General features: G+C 45.7%; 3 protein-coding genes across 4 annotated transcripts in view; 1 reads left to right on the forward strand and 2 right to left on the reverse strand.

Annotated features, from left to right (window-relative positions):
* Positions 1–1,449: 1,449 nt before the first annotated feature.
* On the reverse strand, positions 1,450–14,702 carry L2HGDH (L-2-hydroxyglutarate dehydrogenase). Its single transcript, XM_015865966.2, has 10 exons — positions 14,582–14,702; positions 14,361–14,476; positions 13,365–13,516; positions 10,792–10,923; positions 9,030–9,192; positions 8,293–8,327; positions 7,321–7,488; positions 5,794–5,951; positions 4,251–4,382; positions 1,450–2,406 (listed from the first exon to the last, which is right to left on the reverse strand). The coding sequence occupies exons 1-10, from the start codon at positions 14,656–14,658 to the stop codon at positions 2,211–2,213; spliced, it is 1,329 nt and encodes a 442-aa protein (XP_015721452.1). The 5' UTR covers positions 14,659–14,702; the 3' UTR covers positions 1,450–2,210.
* On the forward strand, positions 14,699–19,644 carry DMAC2L (distal membrane arm assembly complex 2 like). Of its 2 annotated transcripts, XR_001555948.1 has the most exons (6): positions 14,699–14,840; positions 15,433–15,641; positions 16,428–16,599; positions 17,701–17,827; positions 18,631–18,782; positions 19,149–19,644. XR_001555948.1 is itself a non-coding variant. In XM_032444646.1 (5 exons), the coding sequence occupies exons 1-4, from the start codon at positions 14,752–14,754 to the stop codon at positions 17,813–17,815; spliced, it is 585 nt and encodes a 194-aa protein (XP_032300537.1). In that variant the 5' UTR covers positions 14,699–14,751; the 3' UTR covers positions 17,816–17,827; positions 18,631–19,644. The 2 variants fall into 2 exon arrangements, 1 of the variants encoding a protein (XP_032300537.1); XM_032444646.1 differs by having other exon boundaries at positions 18,631–19,644.
* The window catches only part of CDKL1 (cyclin dependent kinase like 1), a 6,293-nt gene continuing 1,058 nt past the window's right edge, over positions 18,448–23,682 (reverse strand). The window contains 9 exon segments of the mRNA XM_015865892.1: positions 18,448–19,434; positions 20,005–20,157; positions 20,815–20,871; positions 20,973–21,055; positions 21,441–21,641; positions 22,493–22,583; positions 23,000–23,078; positions 23,400–23,431; positions 23,433–23,662. Coding sequence (XP_015721378.1) covers positions 19,333–19,434; positions 20,005–20,157; positions 20,815–20,871; positions 20,973–21,055; positions 21,441–21,641; positions 22,493–22,583; positions 23,000–23,078; positions 23,400–23,431; positions 23,433–23,662 — 1,028 coding nt within the window. The 3' untranslated portion in view covers positions 18,448–19,332.

Genomic DNA, 23,682 nt, shown 5'->3' on the forward strand with positions numbered 1-23,682 from the left:
TGTGATTACCCGGGGTGTCAGCTCCTTATGATACCGGCCTATGTCAGCCCGCTGTGATACCGGTGTCAGCCCGTTATGTGATACCGGGTGTCAGCCCGTTTATTGATTACCGGGTGTCAGCTCGTTTATGATACCGGGTTGGCAGCCCGCTGTGATACCGGGTTGTGTCAGCTCGTTATGATTACCGTGTCAGCCCGCTGTGATACCGGGTAGTCAGCCCGTTGTGATACCGGGTGTCAGCCGTTGTGATACCGCGGGTCAAGCCCGCTGTTGATACCGGGTGTCAGCCCGCTGTGATACCGGGTGTCAGCCCGTTATGATACCGGGTGTCAGCCCGCTGTGATACCGGGTGTCAGCAGTATTGTGATACCCTGCAGCACCGCTTTGGAAAACCACACTCTTTTACTCACAATCCAGGCAGGCTGATGGAGCCGTCCCAGAGCTGCACCCCCTCAAATACACACATTCATACATTTTCACACACACACGAGCGAGGTGTAAAGTCTCACTATCATCATTCACAGAATCACTCCTTTACAGAAGGTTTATAGCGAGCTCTAAAAGCGCACACGCTCTGCTGTGTGATTTGGAGGCTGCAGGTAAGTGCTGCCATCCCCTGAGCACAAGGCACAGCTGGGCACACATTAAATGCACTTCGACTCACCGTGCTACAGCACTGCTTCACACGGCAGTGTTCTGGTGCTGTTAATACATGTCAGGGCCGCACCTCGTGTGGGAGGAAGTCACTTTTGCAATCTTTGTAGTATTTACTGTTGATTGGCAACACTTGTTGGGGGGAGCAGAGATTCGGTCTGTCGTGAGACACCAGTGTATAACATTACAGCACTTGGAACGTGTGCAACTTCATAGTGTCACTGTGGGCAGGAATACAGGGGAGAGCAGAACTTAGAGAACTGCAGAAAGCAACATGAAGGGGACAAAAAAAAGCACATGGCAAATTGCCTGGTAGCAAACTACCCACAATTATCTGAGTTACCCAACATCCTGCCAACATCTGCTTGAAGAATATTCTCAAGTGCTTTGCCCCTGAGGCCATGGATTTCTTCTTGCAGCAATGATGCAGGACGCACAGAGATGCTCAGTAAACCCAGAACTTGCTCCGCATCTCGCTGTATTTTACAGCACGTTCTCCATGTGGATTCTCTTCTGGGTGCACCCTCTTGATACAGCTTCAAAAGAGCGAGCTCCCCTCCTGCAGCCGGCAGGGAAATGGGCAGCATTCCTGACTCACGGCTGCTTGGGCTCCAAGGGAAGCGCTACTCAACGTGACTCAGTTAAGACAGGTTTCTGTAGCTTCCCTCCCTGCACATTTGCTTTTACAAAGGCTACTTCCACTGGATTGCTCAACACGTTGTACGAAGATAAGCTTCTTTTGTCCTACCAGTATTCAAAGGGTAAAAATAAATGAGAAAAAAAAAACCCTACGACTCAAATCATCAAAGTAGTTCCTGATTCACGATGGGTTCCCAGATATAAGCCAAATGAAAAGTGCCTGTTTCTGTATACATTTAAACTGCAGCTCTGTACTAAAATAGGTAAAATAAAGATGCAGTTCAGATTCACGGTCGAAACTGACTTGGGTTTGGTGATCTCTTGCCAGGCTTATTTCTCTCTGAAACACTCTACATTTAAGTAACAGCTCTGAATATGGTTTTCAGTCTCCAATAAAGCCTTTAATTCTGTATCTGCAGAAGAACCCTTAAGCAGGGTTTATCCTTCTATCTCCATTAACATAAGTTAGGGGTCCAATGACTCCAAGCCAATTTAAAGAGACAGTGCACAGAACCACCTGGCACCTGGGGCTCTTCAGAAGCAGGCAACCCAACTACAGAGACTCTTCCTTCCCCACCTACTGCTGGCCTGGTGGGAGAACCTCGCCCTGCTCCAAGCACCAGCCCCTTCACAGGCTGCTGCAGCTGAGCCTGCAGGCAAACCCTCACCGTGAGCAGTCCATTTGCTTGGTCCTTGCAGATGGCAGCACCATACCAGGTCTTGCCTGGCACCAAACATCCTTTACTCAGGAAGCTGACAAGCTGTGGGCTGGCAAACATTTCAAGTGCTGTTTTTGGACTGCACATCTTGTACCGGTAACACGCTGCCTGTTTTATCTTCGTCATTAAAGGCTGCAGAGTTCAGACAAGCTGCTACACATACAAAAGGGGTAAAGCAGCCCTGCACCTGGCAGTTGTTCACAATTCAAACCTTCGCCTTGCTTCATCAGCAATCATTTCTGCGATGGCAAGGGAGGAGGTGGCAGCAGGAGAAGGGGCATTTCTGACATGAAGAATTCTGCTTCCAATATCTCCGGTGCCACCATCAAATACAAAGTCATCCACCAAGTTTCCATCGCTGTCCAACGCTTGTGCTCTCACTCCAGATGGACCCCTGCAAAATAAAGGAGGAGCACAGCATCAGGAAGTGTTATAACCATCCAGTCAGCTGAACCGAAATACGATAAAGACTAGAGATATTATCAGTAACCCCTCTTAGAAAATGTAGAAGACACAGAATTAATTACAACATTCACAAACCTCATAAACAAAGAAAAGGTAAGATAGTGCTCTGCTTCATTCTTAATCAAGAAGAGGAGTCTTATCTGAAGTTAGGTTTTAAAAATTACACATTTTTATCCAAGCTCTGACGCATTGTCTCGGAATGTAAATCCAGCTCTGACCCATTTCTTCACGTAGATATTTGCAAGGTTCGTCCTTGGAGACATTCAAGGTCAGGCTGGACGGGGCTCTGAGCACCTCATGGGGAGAAATCTGACATAATAGCTCACTGCAGACTAATTCTGTAGAAGTTTACATCTCAGCAGAGTCTCCGTGCCCCTCTGCTGGCAAAACCAAAGATGTTACACCATTGATTATGAGCCAGTCTAGGAAATTTGCTTCCATTCAACAGGATCTGGCTTGCTTGTCCACTTCTGCCATTCTCTAACACCTCACTGGGTGTTACCACCTCAGCTGGTTACTAGGAAAACCACAAATGCATTGTTCATTTGGAGCTAAAGCAACAAGAATAAAGAGTTATTTTACTAGAAAATCACGCCCAAGGTGGTGATTTGTGCTATCTGTAACAACCCCAACAAGAACTTCTCCTTCTCCATTTCAAATCATTCACAGCCTTCAGGAATTTTTGAGTTTTCTGAAGTCCAAAAATGAGCTGTGTTCCAAGTTTGTCCAGATGCCAAGGGAGAAAGCAATGAGAGCAGGCTGCTGTGCTGCTGGGGGAGCACAGGGCAGTTTAACACCCTGAGAGGCAGAGCAGGAGGTGTCTCAGTGTGGTTACGACAGAACGGGGCAGGCAGCCAGGCAGAGGATTTTCTGTATTTTTCCTCATGATGGAGTTACCCTCCCTCCCGAACACACAATCAAGTCATCTCTTTTCAAAAGAGAATCCTTTCTTTTGAAATGGCAAACCTCATCAAACATGAATTCCATGCCAGTGCTACACTGCCTGAGTTCAGAAACTCCTTTTTACCACGCTTGAGCTCTTTCCTATACTGCATTTCTCCCTGCAAATATTTAGACAGTTAAAACCACCCCCAAGTCTCACATTTCCTGTCACGTCCCTTCAGTTCCTTATCATTTTTACACTCCTTTGAATCCCTTTTTCCCTCTCCTCACATTACGAAGCTGAATACAGTTTTATTGACATGTTCAAACCAAGTCACTATTTGCTCCCATCAGAAGACATGGTACTTTTAAGTACACACGTAACAACATCACCGTCCTCCTCCTTGCACAAAGCAGAGAAGCAAGCACTCCTTAGAATCTCTGCCAGCTCCAGTTCTTTTCCAGCACTACAGCCTTCCATGTTTCATTAAACAGCTATGCTTTAAACCATATGTTCAGGGACAATTAGCAGCCTTCTAAATAGCAGGAGTTATGCTACATCCCTCCCTCAGTAGCATTAGTAACAACTCCCCGGCTTTCCCACCACTAGCCATTCACTAATTAATTTCATTAGCGTTCACTTTCTTTGTGAACTGAAAATTAGGAAGAATTGTTTTCTTTTTGGTTTCTCCTGTGAATTTCAGCCAACAGAGACTAAACAAAGTAAAACAAATACTCCTCAGACACCTTCCTGTAGAAAGCGTTGGTATACTTTTAAGATTTGGCAGAGCACTTTGGTGGAAGGAAGCAGTGAGCTGCATTTGCTGCTGTTAAACAAGAAAGAGATTTAACAAGCCAGTGGGTGTTACTGACAAGAAATGTTTTCTTTACCTGAGTACGTCATTGACGGTGACCTCTGGGATGAACTTCTGAAGTTCCTTCACCTGTGCACTAAGGAAACACGCTCTGTACATTTCATTCAGTCCGTACGATAAGTTTCTCAGTACAAGTTTCCATAACCCACTGCAGAGGAAAAAAAAAAATGACTGCAGGAGGAACAAAACTTCCACGATAAGCACAGACACATCAAACTAAAGCTGTCAAAGAAGGAAGCAAGCACCAATTGCATGGCCAAATTTCCCCTTTCCAACATCAGTGATCTGACAGATGCTTTTCTATTAAGGAAATATGTTCTCGTCCTTCCCTGCTTCAACAAACCTTGAATACAAAGCTGCAGTGCTGCATCTACATCTGTGAGACATAACTCTGAGCTGGAGTCCTTCCTATGTCCAGGATTGTCCAGGAATCAAGCAACAGAAGGCTGCAAACCCACATACTCAAGAGATGACAGCCTTACTGCTTGGGCCTTTATTTCTTGGGCCTTTGTTCCACAGTTGTTCTGAAAACTGTCATACTCCTAGAAGCCTCAGCTTTCAGTCGATGAATCTCACTATGTCTTTGCAATAGCCTTATTTGCTAGCTTTGTTCTCCTCAACATCTACCAACCTTTCAGCTTTTCCCTTTAATAAACTGCATAAAATGGAGCTCCTTGCCAGAAAGCTGCTTTGCAGTTCCCTGACCTGTTCTGCAGCCTCTCTCTGGATCTGACCCAGAATTTCCACATCACTTTCCCAGTTTCATTCCTAAAATTAAGCTCTTGTAAAGGTCTGTCAACCCCTCACAGTGAAGCGATATTTCTTTTAACTTCTAAAGATATTCTGTTCATTTATGCTTGCATTTTTACCAATGATTCCTGCTTCTTCTGACATGCTGTCTGTTTCCCAGTCTGCCTTATCATAGAATGGCCTGGGTTGCAAAGGCCCACAGTGCTCATCCAGCCCCAACCCCCTGCTGTGTGCAGGGTCACCAACCAGCAGCCCAGGCTGCCCAGAGCCACATCCAGCCTGGCCTTGAATGCCTGCAGGGATGGGGCATCCACAGCCTCCTTGGGCAACCTGCTCCAGTGCGTCACCACCCTCTGAATGAGTGAGCCTTTGTGGCTCTTAACACACTTCCTTGCCCTTGGATGTATTCCAGTTCATACTGATGATCTGACAAAGTTTAACATTGCAATTCAGGCCAATGTGTATTCTCTCTTCCAGATTTAATGCCACTGTCTAAGCTGATTAAAATACTGCACTCCCCTGAACCAAAACCAGCCCTGAAGGAGCTCCACTGGTAGGAACAGGGCTCCCCAGCACCCTCTGATGAGTGGCCACATCCTCACACTTGCTGAGACATGCCTCAGCAGTTTAAAAACTTCAAATATGGATTACACCAAGTCAGATCTCTTTGAGAAGTCCACTCATATCAGCACAACTGCCTTGAAAAACACCAAAAACTTGGCAGGGTTTTTGACAAGAGTGAGCTTCCAAGGAATGACAAGCTGACATTTAATTAAGTGTACTCAGCAGACTAAAAGACAAGATATTACCTGTACATCACAGCATCTAGAAAGTCCGTAGTACTGAAGTCAAACAGCTTGTAGCCCTCTCTCTTAAAGGCCAGTACTGCATTTGGACCGAGCCAAACACTGCCATCCATTCTTGGTGTGAAATGAAACCCCAGGAAAGGGAAGCGAGGATTGGGAACCTAAAGGAGGATACAACACTTACTGCAGCTATTCCAGCACAGATCAGTGAAACAGCTGCACAGCCAGCCAGGCCAACACACTGCCCCAAGAAACATGGGAAGCATCTATGAGGAACATAGTGTAACTCATTGCATGAGAGAGTTATTAGAACCAACCAAAGCAAAGTAAAGCTGTCATCCTCCCAATAAATGGGAATAATTCATTTCAAATAAAATGTGAAAATGAATTCAATTTGCCATTTTATTTCTAATCACCACAATAAAGTTTGAGACATACTAGTGGCTCCTGAGCTATTGTTTTTCTGCTTGTTAATTGTACAGTTGTAGTAGGCAGCTAATTGCAAATGCCAGAGAGAAGGGCTAAGTGAGACTGCATCTTAGAGAGAGCAAAATGACCAGCAGGAAAAGAAGTACATGTGTTTTCTCAAGGTATAAATCAACCCACAGTAAGACTAACGACACACAAGTGCTATTCATCGATAGCAATACAAATAAATAGTAATGTAAATCACTGCAATAAAATAAAATGAGGAAAATCTCACCATTGCTGTACAGCTCAAAACAACACACAGTTTGCAAGGCTGATCGATAGTAATGATAAATACCTGCAGATTCTGGTTTTGTTTGTGAATGGAACACAGTGCAGTTGTGTACAAAAGCTGTAATAGAAATAAGCTGCCTACATACAAAGAGTATAAAATAAGCACACCTCATCCAGCGCCGGTGCTTCAGCACCTTTAGCTGTTTAGAAACGTGCCCACAGAGGTGAGAAGCTTACAGACTGAGAATAAATGAGCACTGGGGATATCAAGACATATCAAAAGTGATGACTGAAAAATCACCTCGACGTAGGTTTCTTCTGTGCATTCAGAGCTCTGCTTTTCCTGTTCAAAACACACTTTAAGAACTTTCTAAGCTTAGTACAACCATTGCACAAATGACATCTATTTCTGGTAATGTGACAGTAAGAATTAAGCAGTTTTCTAGTCTTATCATCATGTTTAGCAGTAACAGAAGGGTACAAGCTACCACACAGCTATGGCACAAAGCCGGAAGGTACCCTCCCACCCCAGCCAGTTCCTCCCTCCCATCCCACGGCAGGATCCCACATCGCTTCCTAGTGACAAGAGGTCAGACAAGCACCTACAATAGATTGTAAAGCTTGTCCTTTTCCTGCTGTGTCTATTTTTTTCTACCCATTCCTTAAGAATTACCAAAAACAAGTCGTCCTGTCAGAAAACAAATGATTCTAATTTCATGTTGTGCATCATTTCAGCCCAACAGAAATAACAGCGTAACACTGCCCTCATGTCTGTAGCTGTAGCAGTTCCTACAACACACCATGAAACACATACAAGAGAGTACATACCGGATAAATGTTTCCTTTAACCATATAGCACTTCTCTGGTTTTAGCACCAAATAATCTCCACGGAAGGGTACAATACGAGGTTCAGGGCTGCAACCGCTGATTTCAGACAGGCGGTCTGAGTAAAGCCCTGCACAGGTCACTATGTGCCGACAGCAGATTTCCTCACTCTGGGGGAAGGTTAAAAAAAAAAAGAAAGGTAAAACCAACACCAACCACAATTAAAAACACAACATATCTACCAGGAGAAGACCCATCACCCCAAAGCCTTGGAAAATCTAGTCACAATCAGAAAGGAACCTAACCATATACAACCAGATAAAAAAGCAGCAGCACTAACTTCAGACACTATTTGCAGTGGGGTAGGGGATGTGTTCTTTGTGTATGCATCGTTTGTCTTATTTTTTCCCTTCTCTCTCCAAGGAAAAGTCCAGGTATTCTCCCCTGAAGACCAAAAGCTCACAAGCACATTTCCTGTGCAGCATGAACTAACCCACAGGAATGACCTCAGCGTATCTACCTGTTCTACTGAATGACCTTGTGCTCTTCTGATAATAAAACGATTACAAATGCCTCCTTATCTTTTTTTTTATAGACGCTGAAGATTGAGAACAAACACAAGAATACATTTCTCTCCAAATGAGTAAGTAATAAAGGGACTCCATGGAAACAACAAATGAAGGAGTGTGCAAATAAGGAAGATAAGGAGCACATACCATCAGGCAGCAGAAAGTTATACTTTCATTATTATTCCCAGCACACAGTAAAGTCTGGACATATTCATATGCTTTGCTATCAGCTGACTGCAGTTGTTTTGTTATAGCAGTCCTAGACAGCAGCGCACATGATGCAGAACAGCAGCTTCTCAACTTTTTAGAGGTTGATTAATGCACCAGGACTCAACAAATATTCTTAAGGAAAGGAGAAATAGCTTCCTATGAAGACATTAAATTTTGAGTTAAGCTCTTTCTTACCTTAGAGCTCCTAACAATGACTGGGTACTGCAGTCCTGTAATAGAATTAGACAGGAGAAGCAGTTAATAGGATACACAACAGAAAACAGACACAGAAAACTTGTCACAATGAAAGATTCTCAGAATCATCACAGAGCATCCCAAGTTGGAAGAGACCCACAAGGGTCATTGAATCCAACACCTGGCTCCACACAGCACCACTCAAACTTTTTAATAACTCCCAGAATAATCTTTATAATTTTACCAGGCACTGAAGCGAGGCTGACTGGTCTGTAATCACCAGGGTCTTCCCCTGGTAGACTACAGAAAAGCTACTCTGGGACACATGGTTGGACATAATTACATATATAAATTGTTGGTTTTGTATCCTTATATAATCTGCACTCTGTGTGTCACTCCAGATCCAACCCATCCTCTAGGATAAAGAAAGAGCACTATCCCAAGCACACAAATGCAACATTCAACTAGATCAGATCTTAACAGGAGAGTACAACCTATTTCCCATTTATCTTACTGTCATTTTCATGCATTAAGTATCTCAACTGAAGGGTTGAACTGACCTGCCTGGGAAAAACAGGGAGCTTGCTGAATAGTCTCACTAACATCATTACGCCTTTTGTCTGAATACATCACTGTCAGACAGAAAGGCTAGAAAACACCATTTCAACTGTCACAAACGTGTTTTGAACAACATCTTTTTCAGGATTATAATAAAAAGAAGGCAAAGCCTGCCTTACCATCCTCACTTCCTGAAGCACTTTCCTTAGCCATCTCCATGTCTGTAACTTCAAAATCAGTCAAGATTGTCCCACCTGCTTCCTGGAAATCTTCAGCATAGGACTGAGCCACTTGTCTGTAATCCACAATGCCAGTATATGGAGAATCAAGGGCCATCAAACCCTGAAATGGTATTAAAAAAACCCAAACCAAAACAAAACAAAAAAAAAAATGTTGAAAGTTGTATGCACATTTCAGTCTTTGATACAGATATATTTGCTATTTTTCCTCTGCACACTGAGAAGGGAGCCCTGCTGTCTCCCCATCCCTTTGCTGTATGTCCCTCACCTCTCCAAGTGCCAGCTCCAATAGCAGTTTGTGTTTACTGACAACTAATTAGGTGAAAACTACTTACAGTGGGTTAAATGATTGTGAAACCTCAGCATGAACAACTATTCATGACAGAATGCTTAATGACAAAACAAGATACATAATTCTGACTTCAGTGCAATTTATTGCAAGACCATTTGAGCCCCCTTTCTTTAGGAGGAAGGGATTTAGCTCAGGAAGCCAAAGCAAGTGTGGGAAGGGTGAACCCAGACATCTGTGCAAGTAAATGCTCAGCTGGGTCTTGAAGACAAAGCAAAGAAAGTATTGAGGAGTGGATGCAAAATGAAAAAAAGATTCCCCTCCACCACTGTTTTGTATGTACCCACAACCACTTGTAAGCAGTGAGTCACACAACTACAGCAAGAGCAAGCTGCCAGGTGGAACTGTAGGGGGAGTTTACATCCACATTCCCTTCCATCAACAACAAACCAAACAATAACAACTTTGTATTCCACAAACTACTCACATTTCTACTGCTGTCAAAATAAACAAGCTGAGAAGTGCCACCACATGTGCACTCTGTCAAAACTGGCTTGATACCAGTCTGTATTTGCAGGTGAGAAAAAAAATTCCTTCCTGCACTACCAAATTTGCCGTAAGCTACGTAATGTTAGTGGGAAGGAACAGAACAGTCTCAGTATAAACTCAAATGTAGCAGTTCTGAGCTGGACAAAGGAAAATCTGCCAGTCAACCACAAAAACACACAAGCAGGCTCCTGCAAGCAGAAGGGGAAACAAACTTAAAAAATTAGGGAGAAATGGTGGTGGGTTTTTTTCTTTTCTTTTTCCCCCTGAGCACATACATACACTAGAGAAGACACCTACATGGAAAGCTGAGCAAAGGCTGAAGTTCAAACAACTTGTAGGCCCTGACTATTTGCCTATGGATTCAGCCCTACAGAGGGTCTATTGAGTCCCTATAGAGTCACTTTGACTGAAATAATTCTGATTTCTCTGATAGATTGCAAGCAAAATTAATTACCCATTTCCCGATTTGTGAATGCTGGCCCTCACGACACAGCCAGCATTTCATTAGCAATTAGTGCAGCACACAGAGAACTGATGAACAATGAGCAGAAGAAAACCTGGGCCAAAATATCCATCAATACAAAAGATTCTGTGGGATCAACTTACGATGTGACAGACCAGGTCTGAGTTCAGAGTAATGAATAATACACGTGAAGAACTGGCCTGAGCTAAGAAATCCCAGAAATGAATGGATCTGTACTTTTGTGTTGCCAATTATATTTCTCTGAGGCTTTCAGGGTCTTTGGAGCTGGTCACTCCTGCAAATTCCCTCAAGGCAGAAACATACTTACCTTCAACTCAAAAATATCATCACCTGAAAAGCTGAGATCTTGCATGACAGTTAAATATATGAAAATCCCTTACCCTGCAGAAGGGTTCTTTTGCCTGTATTTCTTTTGTTCCAATCAATTTCAGACCTCGGACGTTGTTCTGCAGCCCTCTTTCATACAGAGCTTTGAGTCTTGGAATTTCATCTTGTTCAACAGCTACAATTAGCTTCAGAAAAGATAACAAAGCACACCAGTGAGCAAAATACACACAGCCCGTCCAGGCCTGGCATCAAGCCCAAGACAAGAGCAAGCAATAGTGAGAGTGAACAGTGAGTGAACTATGATGCAAAGGGGAAAAATTACATTTTGCACCACTACTGGCACAAATTGGTAAATACCACCCACCACTGAGAAAGCACAATACAGTAAAGAAAGTGAAAAACAAATGTTAATGTATAGTTTCAATGACTATTCATGGAAAATATTTGCTAAAAGCATTATGGGACTGTAAATCTGAAAGAAGAGATGATGAATTTAAAGAGCCACTGGGATGCCTCCAAGGAGAAAACACTGAGCTTAACTTGTCAAAAATCTTGTCTCAAAACTTGTCTTGGTAGCAGAGTGAAGGATGGGCTCTGACACCACATCTGAACTGAAGTGCACCAGCCTCTTTTCATTTGAGCACGCAGTTGGATCACAAGTTCTGCAAGAGATTCATCCAGGCTGTGAACTGCCTGCACCAAGGGCTCCAGAAGCAAGCTTGCACAGACAACGCTACTTCCAGCCCCAGTTCAGCTCTGGGAACACTGGTACTTTTGCACTACATGGCACTAAAGTTATCCAAGCCTGGGGTTGCTTTGTTTAAAATCAGCTCTAAAGATTCATTGTCTTCTCTGGAATGCATATTGCTGAGGAAGGTGATGCACAAAGACACACACTCAGTGTCAGCAAAGGACCACGAACACTGGTGGGTCAGTGCTAGCTCTTCCCAAGCACCACAACCTCCCAGCGTTCTGAGCTGTGAGCTGGCTTCTATCTCCTGGTGTAGGGCTGCACAAAGCCACACTGCCACCTTGTGACCAGTGTCACAGATCAGGCAGCACAGCACTCCGTTCAGACAAACATCCACCCGCACTGTCACATGGCAGGTATCTCTGCACTGTGTCCCGGAGCTGGAAGAGATCTGCACCCAGCTCGCAGCTGGTGCTGAGGAAAAGCCACTGGGTTGGTGGCCATCACATCAAACGAGGTCTGCATCTTCAAGAGAAAGGCTTTTGTTGCCCAAGACATTTCTGAGTGAGCTGGAAAGGGGAAACCAGGTAAGTGAGATAAGTCAGTCAGGTGATGGATTAAAGCAGCTCAAGGTGGTTTAGATACCTCACAGAGGTGATCCTGAAGAACTGTGGAGGGACCTTCTGAGGAGAGCAAGAAGTAAACAAAATGCCTGATGAAATTCAGCGCAGGTGAAGCATAAATGATGTTCACAGAACAAAATGTTTTGGCCTGTGACACAAAACGATGGGCTTCAGGTTCCAAGCTATCACTCAGGACCAAGATCTTGGAGTTATCACAGCCAGTCCTATGAAAATATCAGCTCCATGCCTTGTGACAGTAAAAATGCCTCAAATTGTGAATCGGGAACTAATAGGAAGCACAAAGCAATGGTGGAGAACTGAACTATTTCACTGCAAAAATCTGGACCCAACCACAGCCTGAATGCAGGAGCTCATCTTGTATCAGAGATGCATTAAACTACAAATGGTTCACAGAAAAAAAAATGGGAGTAACAAACGTCACGAAACAGCTTCTGTAGCAGGAGTGACTAAGCAGGCGAAGAGTCACCAGCTGCAAGAGCTGACTTACAGGGAGCAGGAAATACAAAATGATGCATGACTGGGAAGGTGTCAGCACAGACTTTTTGTTCACCATATCTTCCAATTAAAGGGCCAACAGACATCAGGTAAGGCTATAGCAGGAACTGGTTTCAAAACCAAAAGAGGTAGCTGGGCACGGCCTCACACAATGAGTTGCTGATCTCTGAAACTGATTTTAATTGCAAAACGTTTGGACAAGAAATCCACTGAGTTATCACAGACAAACCAGATAAGGCTCAGAGTACAACTGTGAACCTGAGCTGAAAGCACATGGAGTCTGGAAGAATTAAGCAGATTTGCTTGTCTTGTTCTCATTCCTTCCTTGGTCTTTGGTTGTAGACACTTCCAAACATAGGTTGCATACAACCTGATCTGAACCAATACAGCCACACTTCTGTCCCCAGATGCATTATCTGGATGTAATATGACATACATGCACATTGCTGGGTCACATCTGAAGCTGTATTCAAGTCAGCAAGTCTTCTCAGAGCGTGTTATGCCAAATGCATACTGAGAGCCTTCCTTGGAATTAGTGGTTCCAAATGGGTGCCCACCATGGCACTTTGCTTCCCCTGCTATTTGGGCTGATTCAGCTCAGCTCCCAGATAAGGAGAACAATTGCTTAGGGTCAGTGAAAGGACTCACTTGGGTAGCTGAAAATAAGAAAATACAAAGACACCTTTGTCCGGAAGGCTGTAAAAAGCATCTCTTAGGAGAAACTACCACAGCCAGGCATATACTACACACAGTAATATATATTACACAGTTAAGGTTTGCAAAGTAGTTCCTATACCTTCCCACACTGTTTATATGGTATTCCCTTCCGGTCACAGTACTCATAGCAGAGAGCTGCACCTTGTACACACAGCTTGGCCTTCAGGGATCCAGGAGTGTAGTAAATGCCGCTGTGAATTACACCGCTGTTATGTCCACTCTGGTGATGAGCTAAAGAGAAAGAAAAACACACTGTTAAAATACACTTCTAGAATCCCGTGATTGATTATTTCAGCTGTCATGAAAGTGGTTGAGGTCCTGCCCTAAAGAAGAGTCACTGCAAGACATGCTGATATAATGTAACTGTCCAGCACACACAGTTCCACCCTGGGTTTCAAAAGGTTAAAAAAATACAGCCATAGCAACAGCTAGTTAATAACAAACCATGACAGCTCGAAATGTGCTGAATCAACATGGGGGGATAGAGGGGCATGGCAAGTTTATCTTTGAAGGGCTACAACTGCAGGCCAGTTCATCCAAGCTTCCTATGCTAACTTTAATTAATTCATATTTTCATGCATCCTTAAAGGCCCCACTCAACATAAAGTCAGTGCAACAGTCAATTGTTTCAAGCATGTCTCATCCAAAAGTCTTTTCAAGTTCTTGTGAACTTCATCAGCTTGCTATTTAACTTCTTCAGTTTGCTTGGTTACTTTGCAACCAGGTCAAAAGGAGGTGAAACACATCAATACCATTTTTAATGGAGGAATTGGGCAAGTTTTCTCTCTTAAAGTACAGTCATAGAGTTGGAAGGGACCTTCAAGGCCATTCAGCCATACCCCTGCCGTTGGTTGGGTGCCCCCAGCTCAGCTGCCCAGTGCCCATCCAGGCCTAGGGACCTCCAGCCATGGGGCACCACAGCTCCGAGCAGTGCCAGGGTAGAGAACACCCCCTAATATCCAGCCTCAATCTTCCCCCTTCCAGCTTAAAGCCATTCCTCCTTGTCCTATCCCTAATGCCCGCTAAGAGCTGTGTTTTCCAGCCGCAGTGTCCGTGTAGGCCGCTCTGGCCGTACCTAGCTGCTGCTCCTTCTCCAGCACGGCCAAGCGGAGCGTGGGGTGCCTCAGGACGAGCTGCCGCGCGGCGGCCAGCCCCACGATTCCCGCACCGACCACCGCCACGTCGAACGTGCTACAAAGACAAGGGGCGCCGCTGTGAGCGCAGCCAACGCGGGGCGGGTCCCCCGGGATCCCCTCCCGGCCCGGCCCTGACGCAGCGCGTTGGCCGCGGGCTCACCTGCGCTGCCGGCTCGGAGCCCTGCACAGCGCCACGGCCACAGCGCCGGCACCGCGCCGGGACAGCAGCGCCGCCATCTTGGGGGCGGACACAAGGCGGGGAGGGACGGGAGCGGGGCGGGCGCTGCCCGTGACGTTTCCTTTCCGCGTTGTGTCCCCTCGATTAACGAGATGCTGTGGGAAGTCGCCCGGTCGGCGGGGCGGCTGTGCCCGAGCGGCTGCAGGCAGTTCTGGGGCTGGCTGAACGCCGTGTTCAACAAGTAAGGGGCAGCACGGCGGGATGGCGGCGGGGCGGGACAGGGCCTCCAACAGCTCTGATTCTGGCTTCTGTCCTCACCAACGGCCTGTGTCAGAGTGGATCTGATTGTTCATAGGGTCACAGAATGGTGGGGTTGGAAGGGACCTCAAGGATCATGAAGCTCCAACCCCCCACCACAGACAGGGCCACCAACCTCCACATTGATACCAGCCCAGGCTGCCCAGGGCCCCATCCAACCTGGCCTTGAACAGCTCCAGGGATGGACGGGGCATCCACGGCCTCTCTGGGCAGAATAATAAGGGCTGTAAGCACTGGCTGAAGTGTGCTGTAATGGCTGAGGGAAAAGCCTTCAGGAATGGCTTGCGTGTCACAGCCAAGTCAAGCTGCATTTGTGTTCTTTCATTAACAAAGGTGATATTAAAAGAACAAACAACACACAACAAACTGTGATTCCAGACTGATAAGGAACCAGCCTGCTGTAGCAAGCTGCTTCACAGTATTGCGCTCAAGGAGGTCCCTTCCAACCCCTACAATTCTGTGATAATAAATCTGACCCCCTATGAGACACATAAACGTTCTTCCTGGCTTTGCAGAGTGGACTACGAGCGCATACAGGCTGTTGGGCCCGACAGGGCAGCTTCAGAGTGGCTGCTGCGGTGTGGAGCTCTGGTGCGCTATCAAGGCTATGAAAAATGGCAGCGGGACTACAGCGGCCTCCCCACTGGGCCCCTAGGGAAATACAAGATCGAAGCTATTAACGCCACTGAGTCTTGCATCATGTACAGAGGATTTGACTACCTGGGTAAGGTCAAATAATATACATTAAAATGTTAATAACTGGCTGGTTTCCTCATTTTGTAGTAAGATATAGAGCAGTATTGTTGGTTGGTGGGTTGGTTTCCTTAAAATGCTCCTACAAAGACTAAGCAGCTCTAAGATTTCACTGGGTGTGCTGGGAAGCAGCAAGAAAGTCTTCAGCCTTTACTTGGAGCGGCAGTAGCACTAAGGAAGTGCGACAAAGATTGGCTGCTCAATTGAATTCATGGTTAAAGAGGTTGGTTTAAAAGAAAAATAATATTTAAAACAGTGCCTTTCACCACCAACTGATGGTTTGGGTGGCTGTGAAGCCATAACACTGCTTGTCCTCTGAGAATTCATGATATCTTTAAAGTCAGTAAAAAAAAAATAGCATATATCCAGTTTCTTATAGAAGTATGAACAGATTCAGAAGTGTTTCAGGTTTCAGTTAGATAACAAAAAACAGAGTGGGGATCAGCACATTACTGCATTCCTAATTCAGAATCATTATCACTCGAACTTGTGGAGTTTTGTTTGTTACTTGCCCATGCCAGAGCTTTAAGAATATTACCAAAAGGATGCCAACAGGAGGTTGTAATTTGAAGTCCCACAAAGGGGGATTTGGAGATTCATTGTGCATTATGTCCCTCTTGCATGTAGGAGCATGTTGCTGTGTTACTGCATTTGCAAGGGGGAATTTAACAGCCAGTACTGGTTGCTGCTGCTACTCTAGAAACAATGTTCCTTGTTGCTGCTACTCTAGAGCCAATGTTCCTTTTTGTCCTTTCAGATGGTCTTGAACACGTTACTGAAATCAAGCTGCAGAAGTGTATTTACATACAGGACGAGTGTCTGCAGAGGCTCAGCGAGACAAAGAACCTACAGAAGAGTCTCCTGCAGCTGAAGATCATTTCTTGTGGCAATGTCACAGATAAAGGCATCGTTGCACTTCACAAGCTGACGTACGTGAGCTGCTGAGCTGTTCTGTACCAGCTCACAGTGCTGGGGTTAGATTGCTTGGGAATGCTGAAGTCTGTTTTATGGGCTGCCCAGATGTGTGAGGTTTGAGGATGGCTGAGTTTGAGGAACTGACTAAAACCAGGCAGGGGTGGCACTGCCATTGCAGGAAATACTTCTTCAGGTATGGTTGAGTGTCATGAGTAGCTTTGAAATGACATGAATTAATTTGTATGTACTAATCAGCCTCTTAAGGTTGGTATCAGGTTCTTAATGTAGCACTGAAGCTTGCAGCTGAGAAAGCCAGAATTATCTGCAACAGTGTGTGAATCTCAAGGTTTTGCTTCTACCCTTGGAGCTGAGTGCAGCACATTCCCCCTTTCCACCTGAAGTTACTTGTGCAGTGTTGGTTTCTGCACAAATCAGAGCCTTTGCAAGAGCAATAGGACTGAACAGATCAGCTTCCTTTCATGTGAGCATACCTGGATGGTTCTGCTTGAGAATATCTAACTAGTGATGGCCATGGCTTCTACTCCTGACACCCCTTTGTTCTGCAGTTGCTTTTCCTGGTGTCTTTTATTACCACCTTTCTGCATCTTAACACTGCTTCCCGTCACTTGGTTATGTTGTACTCACTGTAGCCTTAGAAGTCTCAAGAGTTCTCTCTTGCAGTGTTCAGCCATGGGAAGAGGTATGGCTTGGATATGGCACTCCCCTATAGCTCTGAAGCACATCTGTGTGCTTTACTGAGGGCTTAAAAGTGGCTTAGGACTGTGCAGTGTTACAGAGTTACATCTGTCTTCAAGTGGGTGATGTGAAGAATTGGATATCATCCTACAGAAAAAAATTGATATTTAAACAAATACCGATTAAATTTAAAGGAAGCTTGATGATGTTGAGGTGCTAAGGCCTCTTTTTAAATTGTGTAGAAGTACTGAATTCTTTATCAACTAAAAACTTCAAGCACTCCATTTAGAAAAAAATCTTCTGTGAGCATCATTAACCTTTAAAATACTCATAATAGATACAGCAGAATCATCCTTTGCCTGATATCTGAGTCAGCAGCTGAATAGTAGTTGCTGACTTTTCTTCTTATGTATTTATAGGAATCTTGAATATTTGTATCTGAGTGACCTTCCTGGAATAAGACAGAAAGAAACCACTGCTCGTGTCCTTCAGCAGGCACTGCCAAACCTAGAGCTGGAGCTGGATCTGGACTGAATGCAACGAGGGGTATTTGATTTCATGCTATTTATCACATGTTGCATAAATTAAGTTGTGGATGCTGCTCTATTTACAGGTATGGAAATAAACACAGATTTCTCAATCCAGCCTTAAAAGCCATATGCTGTCTTTTAACAAATAACACAATTAAATTTCATTGAGCTTAAACTATAAGGTGAATCAACAGGATTCCATGTGTAGTAAAGAGCTTTATAGGAAGCCCTTAATACCTCAATCAGAAATTATAAAACTCCATGGCAGGAATGGAAGCTCCCTCCAGCTTGTGCTGCCCAGGGCTGTGTCCAAGAGCTGACTGCTGGGCTGTTAGTTCACAGCTGTACATGGCTGGTGGGTGCTTAGCAATACACTGAATTAGACAACTTGGTCATACAGCAATGCCAAAGCATTTTGAGCACAACCAGAACCACCCGACAAGGTCCAGGATTAAAATACAATATGGAATACAAGGTCAGTCAGTTATGCTCAGTAAGGATGGAGCTTCTGATTCACTGACATTGCTCTTACTGAACACATAACAGAACTGGGAAAAGGAAACATTTTTGCTCTCATTTTCAAGTAGGAAGAGGCAGTACCTTGCCCATTAGTGAAACCTGACACGGTAAAACATATCCTGCAAAATGGAAAAACAAGCTACATTTCTTTTATTAAAAATCAACACGTTACATTCTGAAACGACATAGAATCCAAGATTTGTTTTAATACAAAGACTTAGGTAGAATTTCTGCCCGTGTCTGGCTGTTGTTGTAAATTATATTGAATTGGTTTTGATAACAATTTCTGTAACACTACAGGTGAGTGACTTCACTACTGACAAAACCAGCAAATATAAATAACTTCATAATGCAAGGAAGAGACAGACAGGAGAAGCTCTGGAAAGGCCAAGGAAAAAAGCAGACTTCAGTAATTATATCCTCCTTCTGTTCACAGCGTGTGGAGCCTTCCTGTAAGTCTAAGTCAATGCCTGTGCTTGTAATACTTCATGCCGTACACAAGATAGACATACCTTTAAAACACTGCTATTTCAGCAGCTTTGTAATGAGCTGGACCAACCTCAGCTGCACACACACACACACACACACACACATACACACACACACCTGCCTTCCACTCACAAAGGGAAGAGGTTTACAGCTCCCTGCAAGATCAGTAGGCTAGACACAGTGACTCTGATTTATTCTCCTGCCAAGTGTGAAATACAGCCAACAGACAACAGAGTTCTCGAGATTCACCCTGTAAACACTGCTTTGCAGTAATCTCGAACCAGTAGGCAACCACGAGTTAAAGTAAAAGAATTATATTTTCTTTACAGAGAACACTGGCTAACGTGAGCTTGGAGTGCACCACTTTCCTTCCACCGGTGGCCCAGAGCACCTCACAGTCCATTTCTGCATACATCGTCACCTCTATTAATTCAGTTTTCCACCGTGTGGCCTTCCATAAGTTCTGAAGGAGTGGAACTTTGAACACTGGGTAGTTTTTCATCTTCCACACCCTTAGATGTTAGGGAAATGGCAATTGGATTTCCTCGTCTTGCAGAAGGGCTTCTTGCTGTCCAAAGCTGGCAGAATGTTGCTGCTGCTTAACTGAGGCAGGTACTGAAATGAAAGCAAGAGTTACATCATGCGTAGTTGTTTGAAAGGAGGAGAAAGCATGCAGTTCATCTTTCAAAAAGGAATATAAGCTATACAATTATACTGTACTTCTCAGGCTAAGAGTCACGAGCACATGCAGTTTGCTCAGCAGTCCTGCTACACCTCGTCAGGAATGCTATTTATCCTAAATAAACCTCATCTGTCACATCGCTACACTGCCTATGTGCAGCCGCTCAATGGAGCTGCAGTGCAGAATTCAGCCTGCAGTGAGTTACTCTTTACCAGCAGATTCCTTTGAGATCTGTTTAGATGTTGTACTGAGGGGCATGGCTTAGTGGGAAATACTGGTGGTAGGTGGCTGGCTGCACTGGATCCTGGATCCTGTTCCACCATTAGTGATTCTATGGTTCTGCGATTTTCTCCTCGGGCCAAAATTGAGCTTGTTCCAATGTGAGAGCTTTACCTCACCACAAACTGCCCACCCTGTGCTTGAGCCCAACTTGTGTCACCACGTAAAGAAAACAACTTCCCTCCACAGACACTGAGCATTAAGTACTGCTATGAAAACATTACCCCCGGCACGTGCTTCCGTGTCAGCTTGGCTGGTCTCCGAGCTGCTTTCTCATGTTCTTTCCCCAGATCTGCCTCCCTAATGCTGTCAAAATAGGGGTGCTGCAGCAGCTGCTCACATGTCTGCCTCTCCGCAGGGTCCATACAAAGGCAGCCCTTAGAAAAGACAAGGATCACACAGAACACTTGATACATAAAGGTCTGCACAATTCCATCTCTTTGCAATGAGTATTTACACAGATGGATGCATGTGCTTTATTTGTCAAGGAAATCCACAACTCTGGCTTTTTAGGGTCAGCAGGAAGCTTGCAAAGCAGCTCACACTGAACAACTGCCACCTCTGATAGACGGCAATACTTAGAAACTAAGGGACAGCTTCGTTCTATAGCAAACATCAAGTCTCAGAAAACAGTTCAGCCCACAACTTCCATCTGAACAGAACAGTCTCAAACTGAGGGATGCAGTGCATCGCTGGCTGTGTTGTTCCAGGGTTTGGTGCTACCTAAAGCTGCACCTTAGTTTTAATGCATTCACCCTCATGGTTTCCACTTAGTGCATCTTAATGGAACAATTTCTATTCTGTGCTAAAGATGAGTGGATTAACGAGAAGTTTTCTCCAGTTCCCCCCAGCTGTGTTCTTCTATTCTGATTGTTCCATAGCCAACTCTCAGACCATTTACCACCTGAATAAGCAAAGCAGGCTGCATTTGTTAATGCAATGTGGAGCTCTAGCTATAGCTCCTCGCCTCCTGGGCACGCTGCTTCGGTTGAAGGACCCTGTGAGCCTCAGCCACATGGTGACACTGTGCTTACCTTCATGAGGGCTAAAGCAGGGTATGAAATACTAGGAAACTTCATTTCCAATGGCTCCTGGTGGGAAAAAAACCAAGAGTTGTTGTATGAGCAAGTTTTCTTTCACCATGCTGGTTAGTGCTGGGTTCTAAGGGAACACATCTGAAGGGAGCTCCTACCATGCTGTCTGGGTCTGGAATCGTCACACCACTGAAGAACTGGTTGGTGCTGAACACTTGCTGGTGCCTGGGAATAAGATCCCCTGTGAGCAAGGAGAAAAGGGAATTAAAAGAATCAGAATAATTGGCTCTTGTTACTGTGTCTGCTATGAACAAGCTGGTCTCCTAGCAAGACGGGCAGCATCCAAGAGAACACATAAAGAGATGCAGTACCATCAGAGGAGCCAACGAAATATTGTTTTGTGAACAGCCACTCCAAGGAACTGGAAGTTTAACTATATTCCTAACTAAGGAGTTTGCAGCCCCAACTCACCATTGTGGCTTTATACGTTGCTTGGTAAAACATCACAATTCTCCACTCATTCCAACAAATCTGAGTTAAACACGGGGGTCAGTTCCCTCCCAGCCCAGCAATCAGTCACTGCACAGCAGCAGCCATGGAGGAATGTCCAGCCATTACTTACTTACCCAGCGTTCTCCGGATGAGGTACAGCTGGTCCACGTCCGACTTGCCGGGCCACAGCGGGACCCCAGAGAGCAGCTCCGCAAAGACACAGCCCACGGCCCACACGTCCACGGGAGGGCCGTACTGCGTGTCCCCCACCAGCAGCTCCGGGGAGCGGTACCACCTGGTGGCCACGTAGTCTGTGTAGTAACCACCTGGGCCAGCTGGTCAAGATGGAGAGGAACAAAGAAGGGTGTGGGGTCAGAAGGGTGCAGACACAGCTCAGAGCTGCAACAAGAGGCTGCCCAGAGAGGCTGTGGATGCCCCGTCCATCCCTGGAGGTGTTCAAGGCCAGGTTGGATGGGGCCCTGGGCAGCCTGGGCTGGTATCAATGTGGAGGTTGGTGGCCCTGCCTGTGGTGGGGGGTTGGAGCTTCGTGATCATTGAGGTCCCTTCTGACCCAGGTCATTCTGTGATTCTATGATCAATGCACCTTCAGGATCCACGTGAGCTCCGGGAAGGGGCTGAGTCACTGCCCACCAGCAGAGCACAACTCTGCAAACACTCAGGACTTGGGAAAAGCCAAGAGCATGTATTTCCCAAAACAGAACCACGCAGAGCTCGGCTGCAGGCCCTGGGACAGCTCTCACAGCCCACATGATTCGCTTGAACACGAGCTGCAAAAATAAAGTTAGGGGCTTTATTACAATGGAAAATGTTGAAGCCATTCTTTGCAGAGACGGCGCCTTGTTCCAAAGGGAGCCCTCCTGCTACGGGACCCCAGCTGTGCCCCAGCATTGCACAAGTCATGGTCAGCCCAGCCGCCATCCCCAGCCCAGCACCAGCAGGGAGCTCAGGGCACTTCACTTAGGGAGGCATTCGACTGAGCTAACCCTGTTTAATCTGCCCTGGGGATCTCAATTCAAGCATTTCCAAAGCCTTCAGCAGAACTTCTTTGTGAGAACACACCAGTCCTTAAACATTACACAGGATGTAACAATACTGAGCTCTGAAAGCCCAACCTGCACTTCACGGAGCCCTGGCACGTATCACCCATGGAGGAGGAAGAACTCACTGAGCATGCGAGCAAATCCAAAGTCACAGAGTTTGATGATGGAGTGTTTCGTTATCAGGATGTTTTCTGGCTTTATATCACGGTGGATGCACTGCAAACAGAAGGACAAAACCAGAAAGTAAAAAACAAACCACATCAAGGTTAGAAACAGCTATTTTAGCTTGGAAAACAGCTACAGATTAACTTGGAGAAGAGAAGGCTTCAGGGAGACCTCACTGTGGGCATCCAGTACCTGAATGGAGCGTGTAAACAGGAGGGGAATGGCTGTTTGTGTGGGCAGTGACAGGACAAGGGGGAATGGTTTGAAACTGAGACAGGGGAGGTTTAGGTTGGATCTTAGGAGGGAAGTTTTTTCCCCAGAGGGTGTGACGCACTGGAACAGGTTGCCCAAGGAGGCTGTGGATGCGCCCATCCCTGCAGGGCACTTCAAGGCCTACAGCTGGATTGTTAGAGCTCTGGGCAGCCGTGGGCTGCTGGTTGGTGACCCTGCAGAATCAGCTCAGGGACTTACGTTGTTGTTTTGTGACAGAAGTTCACAGCTTGGAGGGTCTGCCAGGTGATGCTCCTGACCAGCTGCTCCGGGACCCTGTTAGAACAGAGCACATTTGTACCATTTGGGTCACACATTTCACTACTGCAGGAGAAAGCAGAACCTTACTGCACGGCAGAGCAGCTGAAGGACACTCAGCAGCACTATCCCCAGCCCAGTCAGCTGGCAGTGAAGACCGAAGCAGGATGTACAGCAACCCAGAGCCTGCACGAGCACCCGCTGCCACCTGGCCAGTTCCAAGCTCAAAACCAATTTTATTCCCTGTGTTTTAATGCTGCAAGACTTTGATTCATCATTAATAAGAAGAGAAGCCAGACAGCCCAGCTCCTTTGGGAGAAGGAGAAGAGAAGGGCCCGCTCACCCCGGGGGTGCTTGTCCAGCTCGTGGAGGCACAGTGTGGTCGCAGTACTCAAAGACCAGGTGCACAGTTCCTCTTCTCCTGAACACCTCCAGCAGGTTCACCAGGTTGGGGTGTTTCAGTTGCTGTAACACAGCACACACGTCGGTCAGTCGCTGCTCATGGCCAGGCTTCGCAGTGCTACAAAAAGCAGCTCGAAAAGCAGCTCTCCCTGGGGAATCACACGGGAAGAGCCGTAACAACACGAGCTCCTCTGAGCGTCCTTGTATGCCATTGTGAATT

The sequence above is a fragment of the Coturnix japonica genome, chromosome 5, assembly GCF_001577835.2.
Source record: "Coturnix japonica isolate 7356 chromosome 5, Coturnix japonica 2.1, whole genome shotgun sequence".
In the NCBI taxonomy this organism is placed as follows: Eukaryota; Metazoa; Chordata; class Aves; order Galliformes; family Phasianidae; genus Coturnix; species Coturnix japonica.

What these genes read in the sequence shown, in the direction of transcription:
- L2HGDH (XM_015865966.2), bottom strand. Translation starts at nt 14,658, where the DNA reads ATGGCGGCGCTGCTGTCCCGGCGCGGTGCCGGCGCTGTGGCCGTGGCG. An exon ending in CATATAAACAGTGTGGGAAG is followed by an intron (nt 10,924 to 13,364) that starts GTATAGGAACTA and finishes TCTTTTCTGAAG; the next exon opens with CTAATTGTAGCTGTTGAACA. An exon ending in CTAGATGCTGTGATGTACAG is followed by an intron (nt 4,383 to 5,793) that starts GTAATATCTTGT and finishes TTTCCTCTGCAG; the next exon opens with TGGGTTATGGAAACTTGTAC.
- DMAC2L (XM_032444646.1), top strand. Translation starts at nt 14,752, where the DNA reads ATGCTGTGGGAAGTCGCCCGGTCGGCGGGGCGGCTGTGCCCGAGCGGC. An exon ending in CAGAGGATTTGACTACCTGG is followed by an intron (nt 15,642 to 16,427) that starts GTAAGGTCAAAT and finishes TTGTCCTTTCAG; the next exon opens with ATGGTCTTGAACACGTTACT. An exon ending in GTTGCACTTCACAAGCTGAC is followed by an intron (nt 16,600 to 17,700) that starts GTACGTGAGCTG and finishes ATGTATTTATAG; the next exon opens with GAATCTTGAATATTTGTATC.